The following is a 21,037-nucleotide window of genomic DNA, read 5'->3' as shown; positions in this document are numbered from 1 at the left end:
AATAATAGAGATACCATAAGGTAATAACTCTTTGCCAAAGATTACAGGGATTGACAAATCTTCTTTTTCATTTAATACACTGTACGACTTGGCCTACTAATGAATAAAATCAATGGGGCTCATATACCAACACTGGGCAAACATGTACATGGCCAGAAAACCACAGCAACCAATGAGCAACTAGCTTTTTTTTTTTCAGGTAGCTGCAGGTAGTACAATGAAAACAAACATTTGATTGGTTGCTATGGGAATACTGCCTAGTGTTGATAAATGAAAACTAGTGCTCAGAATTTACAGTAATATCTACTGTTGAATCAAGTAAACAATCTAAATAAACATTTTGGAAATCTACCAGACATTTTGTCAGTGTTTAACTTCAGTCTACACAAAGGCAATTTCAGCTTCATCCCTTTGTAGTTCCTACATTTTTCCCATTTTCAGTATGATTCTAGGAACCTTTCATGTGGTAAACACAGCTGCCACATGGTTTTCCCTAAATCCAAGTGAAATTTAAATTCTGGTTGGCTGCCTGACATCACGGCTCTTCCTAGTACTTTTCAAATGTTATGTAACAAATACGATCTGACAAAGAATGTTGTTCTACTAGATGCTTCATATGACCTTGTTTAAAAGAGATGGGCAGCTTTTATGTACAAATACATGTTGAAATGCAAAATGATATACAAATGGTAATATATAATAAATGTTTATATTTACATGATCTGTAATAAATGTGTCGTTCATTTTATCATTTAACATAAGTGGCCCTGGCAAGAAACATTATTTTCAGAGGTGTATCAACACCGGGCTGGACCCCCCTGTGAAAACTCTGAACGGACCCGGTTGCTTGCCCAAGTGCAAGTGATAGAGGAAGCCGACCCCATGGTCCGGCCCCCTGTTCTTCTAATCCTCTATAGTTACACCACTGATTAATTGGCATATTAGCTGGCACTTGTCTGCCTTGCCCTTTGGAGCATCCTTCTCTTCATTGTGATGTTATATCAGACATCATGTAGAAGTGCCCAGACTATCTGGGCCTGTGTACTTGCTCTGTAACAGCAAAGAGGCAGAGCAACCTGAAAACATTGATTATAGAGTAAATATTGACAGAATGCTAAGAGCAAATGAGACATATGGGGCAACCTCTCCAACTACAACATAACTGGTTTTATTTGCACGTTACATAGAAACAGAGATTAGGCAAATGTCCCAGACATATTATTTTTCACTTACCTTTCCTCCTTTAAAGGAAAAATAAAGCCTAACTAAAGAAGTAGCTAGAAATGTTGTACATCATGTTTTGGGCTTCTGTATCAGCCCAAGGTAACCACAGCCCTTTAGCAGTAAAGATCTGTGTCTCCAAAGATGCCCCAGTAGCTCCCCATCTTCTTTTCTGCTTCTTCTCTGTGCTGCTGTCCCTTACTGAGCTTAGGGACACACTCACAATATACAGTACACATAGAATAGAAATGTCACAATATAAGGCTGATTAGTAATTAAAACAGATACTTAGTACATAGCAGCATCAGAATTTAATACTCAGCCTTGTAGCTTCAGCTTATATTACAGGCCAACCTCATTTTCTGCTTGATAATTTGCGACAACCCCTAAGCTTAGTTTATCAACAGCTGCTCAGAGCCCACTGAGCATGTGAGTGTCACAGACACTTTCCAAGATGGTGACCCCCTGTTCAAGTTTGAAGTCCTGGATCATTGCTGCTATTAAGAAGCTGAAAATTTAGGCTGGTGCAATAAGTTCAGTATATAAAATATGGCATTTTTAACCACATTCATTGTTAGGGTTTAGTTCTTCTTTAAGGATAATTTAAAAGTCATTTGATTAAGAATCCATCTTTCCTGCAATCACAGTACAGTATGTCTAAAAAGAAAAGTCACTTTTTCAGCTTTTTCTGTGCTGCTTTCTTTTTAACCATTTGTAGACGTTTCATGGCATTTAGCTGGGATTCTTGTGAGGTGGGACCTTTTGCTCCAGACTGCTGCATGCTGGGATCCACAGCCACCTTGTTGCTAGAGTTCACATTGCTTCCTGCAGTATTACTGCTTCCGTTGTTACTACCTAGCTGGCTAGTAAAACTGCTGACACTTCCAGAGGATGAAGGGCTAGGACTGGGGAGTCCTGTCTTACTGACATTGTCGCTGCTCATAGAACGGCTGAGTCCTGTTTTGCCCAGTATAAGGGGTGGCAGTGGCTTTAGAGGGATTGTGCTGTTGCTTCCCCCAGAAGCGCTTTTAGATATCGATCCTGGTTTAGATGGAGTAAGGCCTGGTGCTGCTCCAGTTTTCTGCACCGAGGAAAGTGATGGAGGCTTTACACTAATTGCCTGGGAGTTTGTTCCTAGTTTGCCTGACACTGGTACAGCACTGGCTGTCTTAGCTCCAAATGCAGCCCAACCTGTCAGGCCACTGGCAGAGGATGATGATACACCAGAATTGGAGGAATTTGGTGAAACTGCTGAAGAAGTCTGCAATAGAAAAAAATATATTATGCATAGATATCTTACATTTCATCCTCATGTTTTTTGTAAACTCCACTGTGAGGACTTGGGAGTCTGTTTTTAACAACAGCAAGAGTGCGGCAAAATAAACATTTATCTTTCTTATATATTATTAAAGCTGACCTGGTGCTATATCTGGGATATTAAAATATTAACATTCAACTTGTGTTTGAAACAATGCTTTGGATAAGCTACAGAGAATGCTCCCTGAAAGAGATGGAATAAAAAAAAATAACCGATTTACTTAGCACACACCATCTACTTTGCTTTATTATTATCTCTAAACAAAATATTGCTTGCCAGATGGCACATTGATCCTTTCATAAACTCTGAAAGGGGAAAAAAAGTCTCTGAAACAAAATAATTAACAGTCATGAAATGCAGAAGGATGGGCTGGATGGTGCTGTCCAATCACTTCTACAGCTCTGGCTGCCTTTTACAAAGGAGTCTGGCGTTATCCATTGGACTTAAACAAGGATTTCCACCCTGTGGAATTACAGCCAGAGCTTAAAGGGCATGTGAAGTCTAAAATAGAATAAGGCTCGAAATGCTGTATTTTGTATACTAAATATAAACATGAACTTACTGCACCACAAGCCTAATCAAACAAATAATTTATGCTTTCAAAGTTGGCTACAGTGGGTCACCATCTTGTAACTTTGTTAAACATCTTTGCAAGACTAAGACTGTGCACATGCTCAGTGTGGTCTGGGCTGCTTAGGGATTGTCATAAACAAAGCTGCTTGAGTTCTTCATGGCTGGGAAGTAAGGCGGGGGCTCCCCCTGCTGTTCATAAGTATGATTGTTTCCCTGCTCAGTAGTTAGGGACCATCTGACAATTCCTATCCACAGCAGTAAATGAAGGGAGAATTTCACTGCACATAGTCATGTTTCTTATAAAAACGGTACACATTTTTTAATTAAAGTATATTGGAGATGGGTTTCTTTTTCATTAAAGAAAGTAAAAATGGGATTTTATTTTTTTGCTTTTACGTGCCCTTTAAAGGGCACAGGTTGGATATCATACGTTATAGGACTGTTCTGGCAGGAATATGGATTTGTGCTGCTTAGTTAGGGAGAAGTACAAGGTACTGTTTTATTATTAGAGAAAAAGGAAATCATTTTTACAAATTACAATTATTTGCTTAAAATGGACTCTTAAAAAGCTCTAATTCTGAGCTTTCTGGACAAAGCATACCATAGCTGTATTTGTTCTACTGGTATTGCCCTTGCTCAAATCAAGTGCAATAAATAGGGCTTTTGTTGAACATAGGTTTGGTTTAATCATAAAATATCTGTGTTTTTTGTTATTTCTTGAGCCAAGTCGGGAAACGGACACTACTCAAGTAAACAAATGCTTTTTATTCTACACTGCTTTATTTTTATTCTACTTAACTGCAACCTTTTACTGCCATAGAGACTTGCCCTGCTTTAAATGGGATGCGAACCCAATGAAAGAAAACTGAAGTCTAAGCAACTTTCCAAAATAAAATTATATTAAAATATGATACATTATTTATAAATATAATTTCAATTGAGAGCAGTATATTTCTGTTTTCTATTTTCTCTGACCATTGAAACAATATAGCAGAGGCCAGCTAAATAAAAATCCTCATGTCATGGCTAAAGGAGAGCTGACCTGCTAGCTAAATTGTTTCAAGAGTCAAAACTAGCAGAGCAAAAGGGGCATGATTAGGGGCCATCATCAACTTCAAGTGTTTTTCAGTCTGAAAATGCAATCACAACATTTTTGGAATGATAATCACCTCTACCTGCTGTGAGAAGTGTTTTCCAGTAAAGTTCATAAGAAGTGGGAAGGACATTTTTGGCAGTATTTGCTTAATGCTCGACGGGTATACATCACCCCCCCCCCCCTTTACTTGGCTAGAGGACTTGTCATTCAAACCTGCGTGATTTTCTTAAAGAGGTTTAAAAACCATGCTCCAACACCAACATTCATAATCATCATAAAAGAGAGATAATGTGGGTTGTACATCCTGCTTTATCACATCTGTCCTGGTTGTTACTTTTATGTGGAAGTATTATTTAGAAGCGTGCAGGGATGCAGATGGTGTTTATGAAGAAGACGATGGATGAGGAATTTGGTGAAGGGGGAAGCAGATTTAGAAGGTAAACATCAGAGAGGCACATAAACAAATTCAACAATGTAGGAGAAATAGGTTTCCTTTTGCCAAAAGCTAATTAATGGCATATTAGATATATTACTGATAGTGTTTATGCCAGATCCGCTTTAAGGAGGAATAAAAATCTATAAACATACCTTAACTTCTGCTCTCTTGAAGGCTAAGAATGTGTTTGCAGAATCGGTCTTAGATTTCAGCTCAGGTTTATTAACAGAGGGATCCTTTGCTACAGGTGTCACTGCAGATACAGCTGATGGGGCAGGCTTCTGTGAAGGCTTCTGATTCTTTTGCGCCTGTGGTTAAAATGACCAACATGATCAGAAATAGAATTAACAAATGCAAACTGGATATATTGTTTACACAATAAGTACATACTATAATAAAGTATTATGGTGACCATACATGAAACAGCATAAATGCAACATTAGCTGCTGACTTGACCACTGGAAAATGCAGTGCACTTCTGATGGATCTCTAGAGGCTCCTATTATGATTTAATCCATGCAAGTGCTAGTATATATTGTCACAGAGGAACCCTGAATTTATGACCACCTCCAAACCAGGAGGTAGCTCCAGGGTTCCCACAGTGGCCCGTGTCAATTGGTGCAGCACACTTGCATCTAAAGAATCCACACAAACATCATTTTGACAGCAAGGGAAACCCATCCAAAACTTTCACTGCAATTGCATATGATTTGTACCAAAGGGCAAGCACAATTATTTGACCCAAGCCACAATTGCGTCAGGTGCATTGTCCCCTCACAGCCACAATGAAATTCTGGGGAAAACATTGTGGGCACATGGCAACATGCTCTTGAAATTGCACTTTGAACACTGTTCTTGTGGTCGCAATTAACCATTTTATGTGTTTCAAGAACAGTATACATTGTTCCTATCGATCACTCTGCTAGAACCACAACAAATAGCAAAAAAAATAAAAAATTGAATTGGCAGCAGTTTTTCCAGCATCGCTATATAAAAATCCTTCTCTGTTCAAATTTCCTCTTGCTCATCACTGTGTTTGTCTTTGTTACTGCAGTTTATTTCAAGCTCCTGCTAACCAATTACACTTTCTAAAGACCATTATTACTTATACCTAAATACTTACCATTCTTTTCATTTGCCTTGTGCAGCGAGCACAATACCACACCAACCGTGGGTCATTCACATCTTTATCTGTGACTTGTGGTTTGTGGCAGTCCTGATGGTACAGATTGTGGCACTCCTGGCATTCAACCAGCTGATTGCCTGAGAACACAGTCATTTGTCTAAAATCCATGGAGAAAATGTGATGTTAATTGCATATTTCAGAGATCTAGCAAAGACCAAATATTAGCAGTTTCCCATATTTAGGATGGCTTCTGTCACCCAGACACAAAAAGCTGTATAATAAAAGTCCTTTTCAAATTAAACATGAAATCCAATTTCTATTTTTTTATTAAAGCATTCATAGCTGTTTTAAGATAATTTAAAAATCTCAGATGTCAATCAAATATTGTCTGCCCCTCCTCTATGCCTTAGGCATAGAGGCAGGGCAGACAATTACTTTCACTTTCCATTCAGCACTTAGTAGATGTCACTGCTTTCCACACCATTTAACTGTGTAGCCAAGGCATGGGGATGAACATCAGATCCCCTATTCTGGTGCAAAAACAAGATTCTGAGATGATGCAATGCTTGCCTAAATAACAGTGTCCACAAAATGGCTCCTGCCTACTTGCTATCATTATGAGTTCCCAGACTAAAGGAAACAAGATTCAGATAATTTATACAGTGTAATTAAAGTTCATTTTTCTTGACTAATGTGATAATATAGGATTTTGAATAATTTTTTTGGTGACGGTCCCCTTTAAGTCATATGTCTGTGTCATCCTTTTATCTTTTACATAGAAAATATTCTGTAGCACTAAGCTAAGTATTAATAAACAAAACTGTGGATATCAACAAAAAAATCCATATCTTATGCTTACATCTTCTTATGATGAAATAGTTTCAAAACTCTTTTTTTATGCAGTGACAGGTTATCCCCATTATCATTACAGGTATGGTGCCTGTTATTCAGAATGCTCCGGACCTGGGTTTTTTTTGTAATTTGGATGACCATGCAACAAAATCATGAATGAAACCCTACAGAATTGTTTTGCATCCGACATAGATTATTTATAACTTAGTTAGGATCAAGTACAAGGTTTAGTTTTATTATTACAGGAAAAAAAGGTATTAATTTAGAATTTTTTAAAAATTATTTTAATAAAATGGAGTCTATGTGAGATGGCCTTCACGTAATTCAGAGCCTTCTGAATAATTTCCAGATAACAGATCCCATACCTGTATAGTAAATATAATATATATTATGTATAGTAAAATCTATGGAGGGCAATGAAAAGAGAGGGGTAATAGAAGATGGGGTGCTTAAAGGAGCAGAGCAGCAGCACAAATATTATTATAAGGGAGCCAGACTTATACAGGAAAATGTATAGGCATTGCGGCTAAATGCCAGACCTAAGCTCAGTGTATGAGTCTATCAGGAAACCTTCAAGACATCAATTTCTTTCAAATCCATCACAGCCCACAGGGCATTAATGACTTACCGACAAACCACACAAGCCAATCCCATCTCCATGGCAAAATCATCAGCACTGGTTTCTTCAAAGCTTGAAAGATATGGCACAGGCAAATCCTTGCTTAACTGTACTGTGACAGGGGAAGAACGAGCTTCTGTCTTTTCTATACGAGGCTTCTTTGGAATATCCATAATGTCACTGATTTCCACTTTCATCTGCCAACCCAAACAAATACAGAATTGAATGCAGAGACACCACAAAAACACAATCCTTCAGCAGCCTAGCAATAACAACCAGCCTGTACTGGATATTACCAGATATTTTGAGTTTGCTTATTATAAAAAAAAAAACTATATACAGAACTAAAACCTATGGCACAAAAAAAAAAGCTGTTTTGTCTGATGCAGTTTTCTCCCCACTGAAAAAGCAACTTGAAATGACTGAAATTGCCCACTGTTGCCTAGCAATGTAAAGGGATTCAAATTCAATTTTCACCTGAATGTATCGGAGGGGCTACCCATATTTCTGGTGAAATCTCATATATATACTTCTATATAACTGTACACACTGTTGGTAGAACCTGAATAGTAGTGAACTTTTATAATGATATTGTTGTAGGAGCATAGATAATGGTACATTACCCACTATAATAACTCACTATAATACTTTACTGTTGATTTACAGTAAATTATTACAGTAAAGTAGTATTGCTATGTAACTGGCCTCAAGTATGTGGGCTCCGGATTCACTTGTCCACAAGGGAACTTTGCGTAACGGGAAGGAGATCACACTCAAATCTGTGCACAACGAGGGCAACGATGTGACTCCATGCATGCAGTGCTATGGCAGCCTCACTGGCTGCCGCAGTCTCACCACTTACAAACTTCACAAGAAGGTCACTCTGCTCCGGACCTTGCACCACCCAGGCATTGTTACAGTAAGAGCATATCAGTTATTTAAAGAGACATTACCGAAGCTGTCGCAACAAGAAGCTGGCTATTACCAGATTTTAAAAGAGACCAATTTTTCTAGGACCTGGGAAACCGGCATGCCACAACTGCATCGCTCATTACGTCCGGTTTTGGCAGAAGTCGGGTTAGGGAGAACATGCCGCGTGCAGAGACGCAGGGTGAGTCGCCATATCGCCGTTTTCCAGTAGACAGGAAGCAGTGTTTTCTAACAGTATTTTTTTAATAAAGCATTGCTATCAATAAACTTTATGCAGGGTAGATCTATTATTAGTGTGGGTAGAATGGATTTTTTAATAAAAATTATTTTAGTGTTACAGTTCCTATAATAACAACAACAATACTAATAATAAAAGAGTTGATCCAAACAAAGCTGCATGAATCAATATTGGTGGAAAAACAATGCTTTAGTAGATGATCAGAATGATAGAAAATACCTTTATTCTGAAATCCCCAGGACCCAAGCATTACAGATAACTGATCTCATGCCTGTACTATTTTCATAGTATAGCAGAGAGAAAAAATAATAAGAGAATGTCAAAAATAAGTCAAATAATAAGCAGTCAATACTGGTATAGGATCTATTATCTGGAATATCTTAGACATTGGGCTTTCTTAATGAATGCATTAAAGGAGAACGAAAGGTCCAATCAATGGGGGTGCTTAGGAACCCCAAGGATTGTAATCACTTACCTAATACCATGGGACAGTGCTCCTGTTAGCAGAAAACTGCACCACCCTGGGATATTTGCAAATGAGTGCACATGCGCAGTAGAGTGAAAAGTTGAACTTTAACAAAAAAAGATGGCTTTTTCAGTCTACTGCATGTGCATCTGCCACAGGATTTGAATAAATAAAAAGAGAGGAAGAGAATCGCTCAGTTCCATGTACCCCGGGTCGGTTAAGTTTTCTGCTAATAGGAGCACCGGCCTTGGGTATCAGGTAAGTGATTACAATCCTTGGGGGGTGCCTAATATTTGCCACTCCCCATTGATTGGACCTTTCCTTCTCCTTTAAAAATACTAAAAAAAATATTATTTGTATACCAGGTGCAGCTTTACAAGTGTACACTACACACACAAAAATCACAATGCTCACACTTTTTAATTCTATTTGTGACTATAAGACATCAACAGCTACACATTTTATAGCCTTATACTGGATGGACTCAGGATGTGGAAAGATGTGGAAGACTTTTGTGGTAGGTTTTTTTTTTTATTGGAAGTATTTGAATTTCTTCCCTTTCGATGGGCTTTAGTTGGATAAATATAAGGGTACTATTGAAACAAATGTCTGCAGAAAACATGGCTTTTATAAAAAATACCACATTAGGTACAGGATGTCTGGAGAGAAAGCAATTGAGCTCACTGTACTGGAGAAGGCACAAAATGACTTGGATAAGAGCAAGATGAAAAAGAAGTGCAAGAGGTAGAAAAGAAAACATCTATTAAAAAAAAGATCTCTCCATCCAGGACTGTGGAGTTCACTAAGTACAGTACAAGTACAGCTTGTGGATGCTGCAGTATTACTCTGATGACATATGAAAACACCTGTAATGCTTTTCGACTAGAATGCCCCCTTTAACACATACTAGATTTCAAAAGAAAACGATCTGTCCTATGTAACCATGACAACCACCCTTGACGGAACAATGCACTGGGTTCAGTATAAAATCTGGAGAAAAAGAGCTGCACATAAGAACAAAAGTCATCCTGGCATAAAAAAGTATTTGCTTGTCAATGACACAATGGGGAAAAAAATATCATGGAGCATTGCTTCCTGAAAAGGTTAATGGAAAGTCACACAATTAACCCTTAATAAATAATTCCAAAAATTTACAAAATACTCACTACATTTATCTGTAACAATGAAATCCCTAGAGCCAAAGAGACACTGTATGGCCCACTTACAGGCTTACTACTTGGCGGCACAATCAGCACATATACACTGGCGACTAGGCCAAATGCTGAAGACCAACTGCAGTTCTCATTTCTAAACTCGCTGAAAACCAGACAGAATGCTCCCTACAGGTAAGCCACATATTTACTTAGTAATCCTCAGTAATTACCGCAACTCTGAGGGCTTTGCAACAATCCTTTACAAGACAAGTGTGCATCTCTCACTCTCCCCAAACCTCTCATTCTATGCTACTCTGGATCTAATTTACTTTATTGACCTCCCTAATGTTCAAGTGTGGCCACCAGGGGAAATGAAATAAAACTGATGGATGTTACTTTCGTACCCTATATAGCTCTTAGGGATAAACTTTTACCTTACAATCTGCAGTTGCATAATGCATTCAATTAATAGAAGCCTTTACAGAGCAGTTTCGAACCTTTTTTCGCTAGTATTCGCAAATTATCCGCATGTGCGGCGCCTTAGCTCTAAAAACCCTACAAAGCTGGTATCTTAAATTTATTAGTTGCTGGTAACAGCCTTAAGTGCTCCTTTTCATTGCACCAATCAGAAATTGCAGGAGATACTGGAAGAACTATTTAATTGTACATACTGACAATTCTTTCACCTTTCCCTCTAATACTTGAAACCCAATAAAATGCAAAATGTAATAAAAAAAAAGATTCACATTTCTGATTGTGCTATGGTAGGTGCTTGGTCTGCTATACACAGTGATAGGGCCTCACTAACCAGTAATATATGTGTGTACATGCACAAAACACAGCTGCAATTCAATTTTGACAGATCAGTCAGTACTAAATCAAAACACATAAAACTCAATTTAGGAGGACACAGAGACGTGGAGACTAATTCACTCGCTCTAAAACATAGACTTATAAAATGAAAAATGCTTTTTATATTGAAGAACACTCTAATAAAGATTTTTTTCACAGACTTTTTACCTTATCAGCAGTTCTCTTCTCAGCCTCCTTCTTCACTTTCTCTGAGGCCAGTGGTTTGCTTAGGATACTGCTTGATGGAGTGCTGCTAGAGGCTTTTGTTTCAGGCTTAATTTTAGACAATATTGCTTTGGGCTGCTCCATCTCCTTAAACAGGAAAATATTACTTTATGACAAGTAGTATAAGCTTCACATACATATTTTTCACTTTATTTCAGAAACATAATCTTTATGACCCGATCAGCCTACAGAAATTATGAACAATTTAAAGTAATTTCCATTACTTTAAAAATAACTTTTTAATGTAAAACGAAGGCAAGCAAAAAAACTGTTTTCATGAGGCAATTTCCAAGCTCCTTATACCGACTAGTCAACCCCAACAAACCTTTGTAAGAATATGGATTATTACAAGATTCCTGGAATATTAACAAGAGTCCTGGAACTAAGTAAGAAACACAGGTGGAAAACTTTGGCATTTTTGTATGGATCATGGCAATGGTGCAGCCTTCGGCTGACAGCTACTAAGGGGCAGATTCATCAAAGTCTGAGATTACCACTCACCACAGAAAAAACGCACCCACTCTCTATTCATTTCTATGGGATTTTTAGTAGCGTATTTATCAATGTGTGAAAGTTAACCATTTGATAATTATGCTTCTAAAAATCCCTTAGGAATTCATAGAAAGCGGGTGAGTTTTCTGTGGTGAGCTCCAATCTCACATTTTGATAAAGTTATACGTTACCTCTAAAACACTTCATAGTTCCTTGTTTTTAATATTATTTATTTTAGACAGTTATTACTAAACAGAGTGAGCACAATTCCTATTAGCTATGCAAGCTGCAAAGTACTCCATGGTCTTTTCACACGTGGAATTCTGCTAAGCAAGATAAAACCATTTGCAAATGAGCAAATTACTCCATTCCTGAATAAATACACTTATTGAGGGTGGGGTGTTGATTTTTTTTCCTTTCAAGCTAATTTTTGCCTGAATACACTTGTGATAGCATTTAGAGTATATGCGATATGCTAATAAAAGCAAATGTATTATTTTCTCAAAATAGTAAATATTAAAGAACCTTGGGTTGAGGCCGGTAGACAGAGTCGTTGCCCTTGCATAGTGACTCATCAAGCAATGCTTTCAGTTTTTCAGCAGAGTCCTTGCTCTTTGAGTGAAGATATCCAAGTGCCTTCAAAAAGACAGGGTCCAGCTCACTATTTATAGAGACTGCCATGGTTATCACCTGAAATGAAGATAAGGTTATGTTAAAATAAAAAATAATTTCACCAGTTGTTTCTTCTTTAGGGTAAGTCCACACAGTGCGTTTTGGGGAGATTTGGTCGCTAATCGACTCGTTTTTGCGGCAACCAATCACCCCAAACGCCTTCCCTGAATATGTGCCGGCTAAAATGAAAAAACGCCGGCGCTAATCACACGATTCGTTTTCCGAAGTTGCCCGAAGTTTCGTTGTGAGGCAACTTTGGGCCACTTCGGAAAACAAAGTGGTAAAAGCCATAAGGCTAATGCCACAAGGGGGCTGAAATTTGCTTGCTGAAATACTGAGGCTGCCTGCGCAGGCATTAGTCTCTTCTGCCTACCTGCACCCAGAACTGTTGCGTCTGCTTGGGTTCAAACTCACTCGACTGAATTCAGAATGCAAACTCTGGCGTTTCTTCAGCGAAATTAGCCAAATTGACACAACAGTGCAGGCAGGAAAGGAAGCGAATGTCTGCGTAGGTGCTGATTCTCAGCCTGTGTATTTCAGCAGCCCAATGTCAGCCCCATTAAATTACATAAAAAAACATCATGTAATATGACTTTAAAAATGGGTAACCTTCCCCTTAAATGTTTGGAATGGGGAACATTGTCATAATTAAACAAGGTCCCTCTAAACTTTCGAAAGAAGACATTGTTTACAAAATTGCTTACCAGTCTGTGACCCAGTAGTGCCCCCTTCATACCTTTTATAGGCTGCAGCACTTACAGGGTCTTCTTACTCCACAGTTTAAATGTCTACATTATCTGTTTTTCACAGTAGTATGTACACTATATATACACTAACATATACATTTGTTGGTTACTAGACCAGGAGCAAATGTTGCAGTTCTTACATTCCCCCTATATTATATAGTGAGGAGGCGCAAAGCTCGTGAGAGCAGGCAAACTCCTCCAACGATGCTCAAACTTCATTACAGCTCTCATTACAACCCTGACAATTGTATCTCAGTCAGAAGTCACAGATTGGACGCCCTGTCTTATGCTATCTAGTAATACTGCCATCATTACTTCATATTGAAGGCGTCATGCCTTTTCTTACGGTGCTATATGCGCTGTACCGCAGCTTCCGGGTGTGGGAGGAGCGCGGTCCTTCAGTAATACGGCTCTCTGCAGCCTGTGCTCAAACGTTCCTGTTCCGCTTATAACAGAACAGTAAAATATATTCATATTCTAGCTGTGTCTGGGGTTTACTCTACACTGAACCATGGGATTGTAATCTTTTCTGCCCCGAATTTAAAAAATTAAACAGTCAACGTCAAGCTCGGGCAAACATCTGGATAAAGGTACCTGGTCCTGGGGGGGATTGCAAAATAGTTAGACCTTGCCTTGGACTCTTCCCACGTGGGTGGCGAGAGCTATGAGCTTACAACTGGGCATAAAACTCTTAATTATCCCAGCCAGGGGGTCTGGGAGTTGCAGTTGTTGATCATACTAATTCTATCAATCAAAGTGTGTGTGGTGCCATTCTGCAACTCCCAGCAACCCCTCTCAATCATTACCAATGTACTGCGAAGGATTGCTGGGAGGTGTAGTAAATAATGAGCTTGCTGCTGCATACAGATTTTTACAGTAACTATGAGACTACCCGCACTGTAAATAATAAAGTTAACTGTCCAAAAAGTCCATATGGGTTGTATGAAAACGTTTATGTAACAGGCTGCCCTGCCACTATCTTCTATATCTCTTTATATTGAGAGATTTATTTTTAGAAGCAAGACAGGGAAAGATCTGTAAATGTTTGGGCAGAGCTGCCTTCTGCGAACAAACTATAGTTATATACAAGCAGTTATACAAGTAATACAACTTTCCCTAACACAATAAATATAGAGATACTGGGATTTGGCGTGTTCCCTTGGTGCAGCAGGCGTAGCTACAGGTAGCCATGTCCCCTACTTAATCAATGCACAGTCATTCACAGACACACATGAGCAGGCTCACACTGTCTCTTGGACAAGTCTCCTTCACACACATAAGCATGAAGATTCAGATTCTCACACTGAAGAAGGACTAGTCTTAAATTCGTTCTTTAGTTGTTTAAATACCATTATGTTAACTGGGGCCCTTGTCCTCGCATTGATTTAGGGAGATAACTCCAATGAGGGATGTGAACCCCTTCACTGTTGCCGGTAATGTCTATGCCTGTGATGTAAAAGTTGATCTAATAACAATTAAAATTCCATTTAATGCAGATATAGAAATCTACTTAGCTGGATGCCTTAAATGGGTGGTTCAACTTTTAGGATGTTATAGAATGGCTAATTCTAAGCAACTTTTCAATTATTTATTGTCATTATTTATTTTTTATCGTTTTTAAATTATTTGTCTTCTTCCGACTCTTTCCAGGTTTCAAATGGGGGTCACTGACCCCATCTAAAAACAAATTCTCTGTAAGGCTACAAATGTATTGTTATTGCTCTTCTTTCTATTCAGGCCTCTCATTCATATTCCAGTCTCTTTTTCAAATCAGTACACGGTTTTAGGATAATTTGATAATACAAAATTAATGTTATTGCTAATTTTTATTGCACATCTATGTATTCTAGCCATCTCCTATTCATATTCCAGTCTATTGTTCAGATCAATGCATACTAGATGTTCATTTAAAGGTGAACAACCCCTTTGATATTTTATTACAGTATTATGATGCATATCAATTGCATAAAAGCTTAGATTCATCATAATAATACATCATTGTATGTTAGCATATCTGTATAAATCTTCATCTCACACAAAAAGTAGCAATAACATTAATTTTGTAGTCTTACAGGGCATTTGTTTTATAGATGGGTCAGTAACCCCCATTTGATACCTGGAAAGAGTTAGAAGAAGGCTAATAATTAAAAAAAAAACCTATAAATAAATAATTATGAAGACCAGTTGAACAGTTGCTTAGAATTAGCCATTCTATAACATACTAAAAGTTAACTTAAAGGTGAACCACCTACTTTTAGTATAAGATGCTTACACACTTCTCCTCACTCCCTGATTTAGGTGGAATGATGGAATGCTACAGTCTTGATCACCAATGCTGTTATATAAAAATTTGGAAAGATAAACTCAGATGATTTCAAGATTTGACTGTTTTTTTTAATCGTAAAAATAGTTTTATTTTTATTAAAATATTTTATATGCTGAATAAAACTTCTTTCCCAGTTAGTGCTATGCTGTGCTTGTTTGGTAATTATTATGTTGGCTTGAGCATCCTGAAAGATATGCTATATGTGAGTGCAGCTATTTTGGATTTGTCTCTGTATATATACAAAATAGACATGAAAAGCCTGTAACTGTCGTTTACCTGGCTCTTTAAATGGGCTGTTCACACTTCTTTCAGTTCAGTTGTTTTCAGATAGTTCACCAGAAATAGACTTCTTTCAAATGATTTCTATTATTTATTTGTGACCTTTTTTCAATATTGAAGTTTAATTTTTCACCTTTTTATGTATTTCTAAAGCATCTCTGGGAAGGTGGTCACGTACTCTATTATCTCTTATCTCTATTATCTTCTGCCCTGGTGGTATAGGCTAATGCAGGAGTGCCCATATTTTACATATATGTCTACATCCATAAAAGCATTGTTACCATTCTGTTCCATGGAAAATATTTCTAAAATACTGCTTCACGGGAAAATGTATATTGATATATTCAAAATCAAATTTTTCTTATGTAACCTTAACAGAATAAATATCTGAATGAAAATCATGAAACAGGAGGTTGATTTAGACAAGTTGTTTGTTGACAGTGTCTTTGAGATCTACTGATCACCAGCTAAGGGTCAACTGGTAGATCACGACCTTTTGGGCACCCCTGGGCTAATGAAACCACTCTGTTTATGAATATTATGGTCAAAAAATGCTCCAAGTGAGTGCTATGCTGAGAGGGAGCTTCCTGTGCCGGTGCCCATGTTTGGTCACACGAATGTGCATAATGAGCAAGTCTCCCAGCCCTTTGAATATGTGCATGTGTGTGACTTAAGAATTGGAGATTCTCCTCCCAATCATATGACTGCACATAATGAGTGAGCTGGGACATGCCCAGGGGTGCTGCATCAATGAGACGAGTTGAGAAATGCAGATGCTCTCCTCTTAAAATATCTTAATAAACAGGGAGAGTAAAAGCTGGGTACTACTGTGCACAGGTCTGGGGAATTAAAAAAAAGAAGTGGTTTGAACCAGTTGTATAGAATAACTAGTATGCATACATTTTGTCACTTACATAAAATATGTTAAAACATTTATTATCATATGAATTTTCATGTGTGTGTTGGGGGCTGTTAAATATATAAAAATAAAGTAATTATTGACATGCTACTGATATTATTGATGCGCTGAATATCCATCTATGTAAAATATAGCCAGCTCACAATTGCATAGATGGATACAGGGCGCCATCTAGTGTTGTTTATAAATGCTTTTATAATTTCAGCAGCTGGAAGGTAACAGGAATGAACCTTTTTTTCTAACATGGCTTTTGAAAAGGGCATTAATGTTCTAACAACTGCATGAGAATATGTGACTCAACTCAATGGCCCTTGTTATTTTACATTTTGTTAAGATCTTAAAATGACAAGTGACATATTGCTATTATTGTTAGGCAATATCACCAGTAATGGAAGACCACAAGAACAATTTTGAAATCCTTTTCCAAGCTGAACCCTAGATGAGTGACACGCATATATATATATATATATATATATATATATATATATATATATATATATATATATATATATATATATATATACTGATATAAGCAGTAGCGACTTCTAGTGCAGTTTTTCAAAATTATCATCGATTCAACATGCAGAAACATAGGTTTTAAGTTGTCTGGTGCAGCACCCTTATTCCAACTGTTTTAGTGAAGAAATAATATGCATTTATTATAATTTATATGTCATCTCTATTCTTGTTCCAATGCAGGTTGTGTGATTTATAGTTTGCAGGATTGCAGTATAAGACATAAAAACTGAATTATGGAAGAACAACTTTACCTTGATGCTGAAGGCCCACTTCTACCTCTTCATACTTCCATTTCACTCTTTTTGATGTCTTACTGTGACTGCAAAACATGGAAAATTTTCCTTGTGCTACCAGACAGCAAGGCAAACAATCTGTCCAAAAACATCTTGTTACCAAGAAACCTAGAACTTGAGACCATCTGCAAATGCGATATTCCGCCGCTGGTCAGAGGCTGCCGTTTGCCTGCAGTTGTGGAGGCCTCGGGAGCATTCTGTAGAGCTGGGTTGGCTGTGGTACTTAGACATATCACTCAAAAAGCACACATTGCTGAACCCTCTAGGAACGATATCATTGAGCTGCTTGGTTTTAAAAAGACTTGTTTGAAGGCTTGTGCAGAAGTAAGTTAAGCTGAAAGGGCATGAAGTTTACTTTCAATTTGCTTTTATATGTCAAATCACAGAAAATTCATTTATGTCTTCTCCTTTCGTGCCTTCCTGAACATATTTTTTGCTTACTGTCTGTAAATCAAGGTCAAAACAAATTACCAGTCAATTAAGTGGCCCGCTTTATTTCAACTAATGTTGTAAAAGAGGCTATATTGCCCCTGGAGCACACTTTGGTAATGTGACTAATTCGGAAAATAAACCACTCTCTAGATTCACCCCTTGATTTTACTGGCAATGTGGCATATTGCACTACCTTTATTTAATAACATTCATGTAAGCCAGGAAGGGTATCTGGCCCATTAGAATCACTGCATGGACAATATTAAGTTTGCAACATAACAGAAAGAGTTAATCCATAGGAACTTTAGTGGGATATAACATATCTTCCTAGCCAGTCTATATATTAGTCATAATCGAATATATAAACCCCCAATAGAGGGAATACGTATAAGGAGCGATCAGCGCCTGTGGCAACAGAAATAAAAAACAAACATAGCGCAATACGTTTGCAATGTAGAATATCACCCCGTGCTTGCACTGGATGTTAAGTGGATGTGTTTTCCCCTTTTTCCTTCAGGTGGCTATTAGTGAATGAAAGTGGCAATTCAAGTGAACAGAGGGGCGGAAGAGTGCTTTTCCTGTGAAAATAAAATATATTCCAAGGATGTAGGTGCCTCCACCTTCTATATAAAATGCCTACTTACAAACCACTGGCGTGGTATAATGCGTTTAATATGAAGCTCTCTCAGGTTTTTCTCCTCCAGTGTTCGACTCCTTCCAGGTTCCCAAAGTAGGAATACAAACCGATGATAGTGTAACACCGTTTATTTAAAACATAATTAAAAGCAATTAAAATTTACACTCACATTTCCCTTGCGGGTTTTTGCGCATTGAGTCCAACAAACAGTTTTTCTGGGGTCCCCAGAGGCAGTCCTGCCAGCTCGCTCCAAAAATCTTCTCTGCTTGCTCCAGGTGCCTTGGTCCAGGTTGTTGCGTCCCCCAAACTATGCCTAACGCGTTTCGCTGGATGCTACCAGCTTCCTCAGAGGCGTCTCTACCATCTTTGTTTGTATCCTTCCTTTTAAAGCCCATTCCAGCGTGTTCGTTTGATTTCCGCTTTCACTTCCGGTTTATGCGTTCCAGCTTGTGCGTTCCAGCGACTTCACTTCCGGTTTGGCGCATATAACTCTCGATCTTCTATGTACTGTAATGTAGGCTGGTATATTTCTCTCCCATGTCTTCTTTTCATCACTCCTCTGGCTTAGTACCCCACCAGGCCACAATATAACAACCCAGCTCCACAAAAGGATATATATATTTCTAACAACATAATAAAATTTGCAAAAATGGTGATCAGAGGGGATCATGGGAGATGTAGTTTCCCCTGTTTTTTTATATGTTCAAAAAACTTTGTTTTCATCCATATATACATACAAAAAATACATACTTTTTTTTATAGCATTTAGAAGTAACAATGCAGGGGAGTCATGGGAAATGTAGTTTCTCTGTTTTTTTAAAATGAAAAAATCTTTCATTTCATATATTTTTTACATATTTCTTCTCATTAGTTTCTCCCGCATATATTAGTTCTAAATTTTTTGTGTTCAATATCTTTCATAAAAAAGCTCTTAAGTTAATATCAATATTTAACCCTTGTGGTATAAAAGTGTGCATCTTGTAAATCCATTTGCTTTCCTCTTGTAGTGTTTTTCTCGTTAAATCTCCTCCCCTCCAGTCCTTTTGTACTATACTTATACCCCAAAATTTCAAATCCTTAGCTTTCTGATTGTGACATTCTTTAAAGTGCTTTGACACACTGTGGTTCATAACTCCCTTTTCTATATTTCTTACGTGTTCATTAATTCTTTCCCTTAATTTCCTATTTGTTTTACCGATGTATTGAAGGCCACAAGGGCATTCTAAACAATATATCACATTTTGTGTTGTGCATTTAATACAGTGATCAATAGTGTGTTCTTTTTTTGTCACATTGGATATAAATTGTGTCCCTTTCTTTCCATACCTACAGGCTTTGCAGAGTGCGCAGGGAAAAAAACCTTTCCACTCCTCCTTTGGTTTTTTGCCTTGTGTTCTCTCTGTGGGGATGAAATTACGCACTATCATTTGGCTTAAGTTATTTGCCCTTTTATATATAACCTTTGGCCTTTGGGGGATTTTCCCTTTTAAGAGTTCATCTCCCTCTAATATATTCCAATGTCTATTTAAAATTCTTTTTATTTCTTGTGCCCCCGGGGTGTATGTGGTGATAAACGATAAGCTTGGCTGCTCATTAGTTGATTCTTCCTTCGTTTTCTCTTTCAATAAATCTGCTCTGTCTATTCAACCTGGAAGGAGTCGAACACTGGAGGAGAAAAACCTGAGAGAGCTTCATATTAAACGCATTATACCACGCCAGTGGTTTGTAAGTAGGCATTTTATATAGAAGGTGGAGGCACCTACATCCTTGGAATATATTTTATTTTCACAGGAAAAGCACTCTTCCGCCCCTCTGTTCACTTGAATTGCCACTTTCATTCACTAATAGCCACCTGAAGGAAAAAGGGGAAAACACATCCACTTAACATCCAGTGCAAGCACGGGGTGATATTCTACATTGCAAACGTATTGCGCTATGTTTGTTTTTTATTTCTGTTGCCACAGGCGCTGATCGCTCCTTATACGTATTCCCTCTATTGGGGGTTTATATATTCGATTTTGGATTTATGTACAGTTGAGAGACTGTGAAGGGGTCGGCAAGAAATAATCTAAGAGACTGACATTTTTTCATTGGGCTGCATTTTGTAAGCTTTATTGTTTTTATTGTTTTTATTGGTATATATTAGTCATGCCAGGAAGTATGGTTTGAGGAAAGTAATTTTACATTCAGATGGTTTGTGATTTGGCTTTGTTTGTATATTCAGCTCCAGCCCTTACCGAAGCATGTTATATTTTAGATTCGGTAGAAATCAGGCAAGTTGCAGCACGTCTAATCACTGCTGTGAATACACTACCTTAATCAACCTCTAATTATCTCAGCACTTCTGTCTTTATTCATATTACGTCTTTGTTGAGGGGCTCAAGCCTCCTCAGAATTTTTGTCAGTTCTCAGAAATGGGCTCCGTATGATGTAAGAAATGTTGTAAAATGATTCATTTTAAAGGAAAATACAATCCCCTGTTTTTTTTAATATTGTCCTTTCCTGGACAGATTACATGCATGCCCTGATTTTAACCTTTTTCTTTCATTTGAGGCAGGAATCTGTGCATAAAAGAAAACCCAGCATAAGAGAGTATAATGCTTGTCAATATTTTGT

General features: G+C 37.7%; 2 protein-coding genes across 7 annotated transcripts in view; one reads left to right on the top strand and one right to left on the bottom strand.

Annotated features, from left to right (window-relative positions):
• Positions 1-1,695: 1,695 nt before the first annotated feature.
• ints12.L (integrator complex subunit 12 L homeolog) lies at positions 1,696-13,437 on the bottom strand. Of its 6 annotated transcripts, none has more exons than XM_018251799.2 (7): positions 13,363-13,437; positions 12,124-12,288; positions 11,050-11,193; positions 7,251-7,438; positions 5,768-5,927; positions 4,797-4,952; positions 1,696-2,482 (listed from the first exon to the last, which is right to left on the bottom strand). In XM_018251799.2, exons 2-7 carry the CDS (start codon positions 12,277-12,279, stop codon positions 1,892-1,894), a joined length of 1,395 nt encoding a protein of 464 aa, XP_018107288.1. In that variant the 5' UTR covers positions 12,280-12,288; positions 13,363-13,437; the 3' UTR covers positions 1,696-1,891. The 6 variants fall into 6 exon arrangements, with proteins under 6 accessions (XP_018107288.1, XP_018107296.1, XP_018107273.1 ...); XM_018251807.2 differs by having other exon boundaries at positions 13,332-13,427; XM_018251784.2 differs by lacking the exon at positions 13,363-13,437 and adding an exon at positions 12,975-13,325.
• Positions 13,438-13,485: 48 nt separating this feature from the next.
• gstcd.L (glutathione S-transferase, C-terminal domain containing L homeolog) overlaps positions 13,486-21,037 on the top strand; it is a gene marked incomplete at its 5' end in the record, with an annotated part of 69,150 nt that continues 61,598 nt past the window's right edge. Inside the window, 2 exon segments of the mRNA NM_001093309.1 lie at positions 13,486-13,606; positions 17,240-17,676. Coding sequence (NP_001086778.1) covers positions 17,293-17,676 — 384 coding nt within the window.

This window comes from Xenopus laevis, chromosome 1L (genome assembly GCF_017654675.1).
Source record: "Xenopus laevis strain J_2021 chromosome 1L, Xenopus_laevis_v10.1, whole genome shotgun sequence".
Classification (NCBI taxonomy): domain Eukaryota; kingdom Metazoa; phylum Chordata; class Amphibia; order Anura; family Pipidae; genus Xenopus; species Xenopus laevis.
The sequence above is the reverse complement of the archived record's forward strand: the minus strand, read 5'-3'. Positions and strand labels throughout refer to the sequence as shown.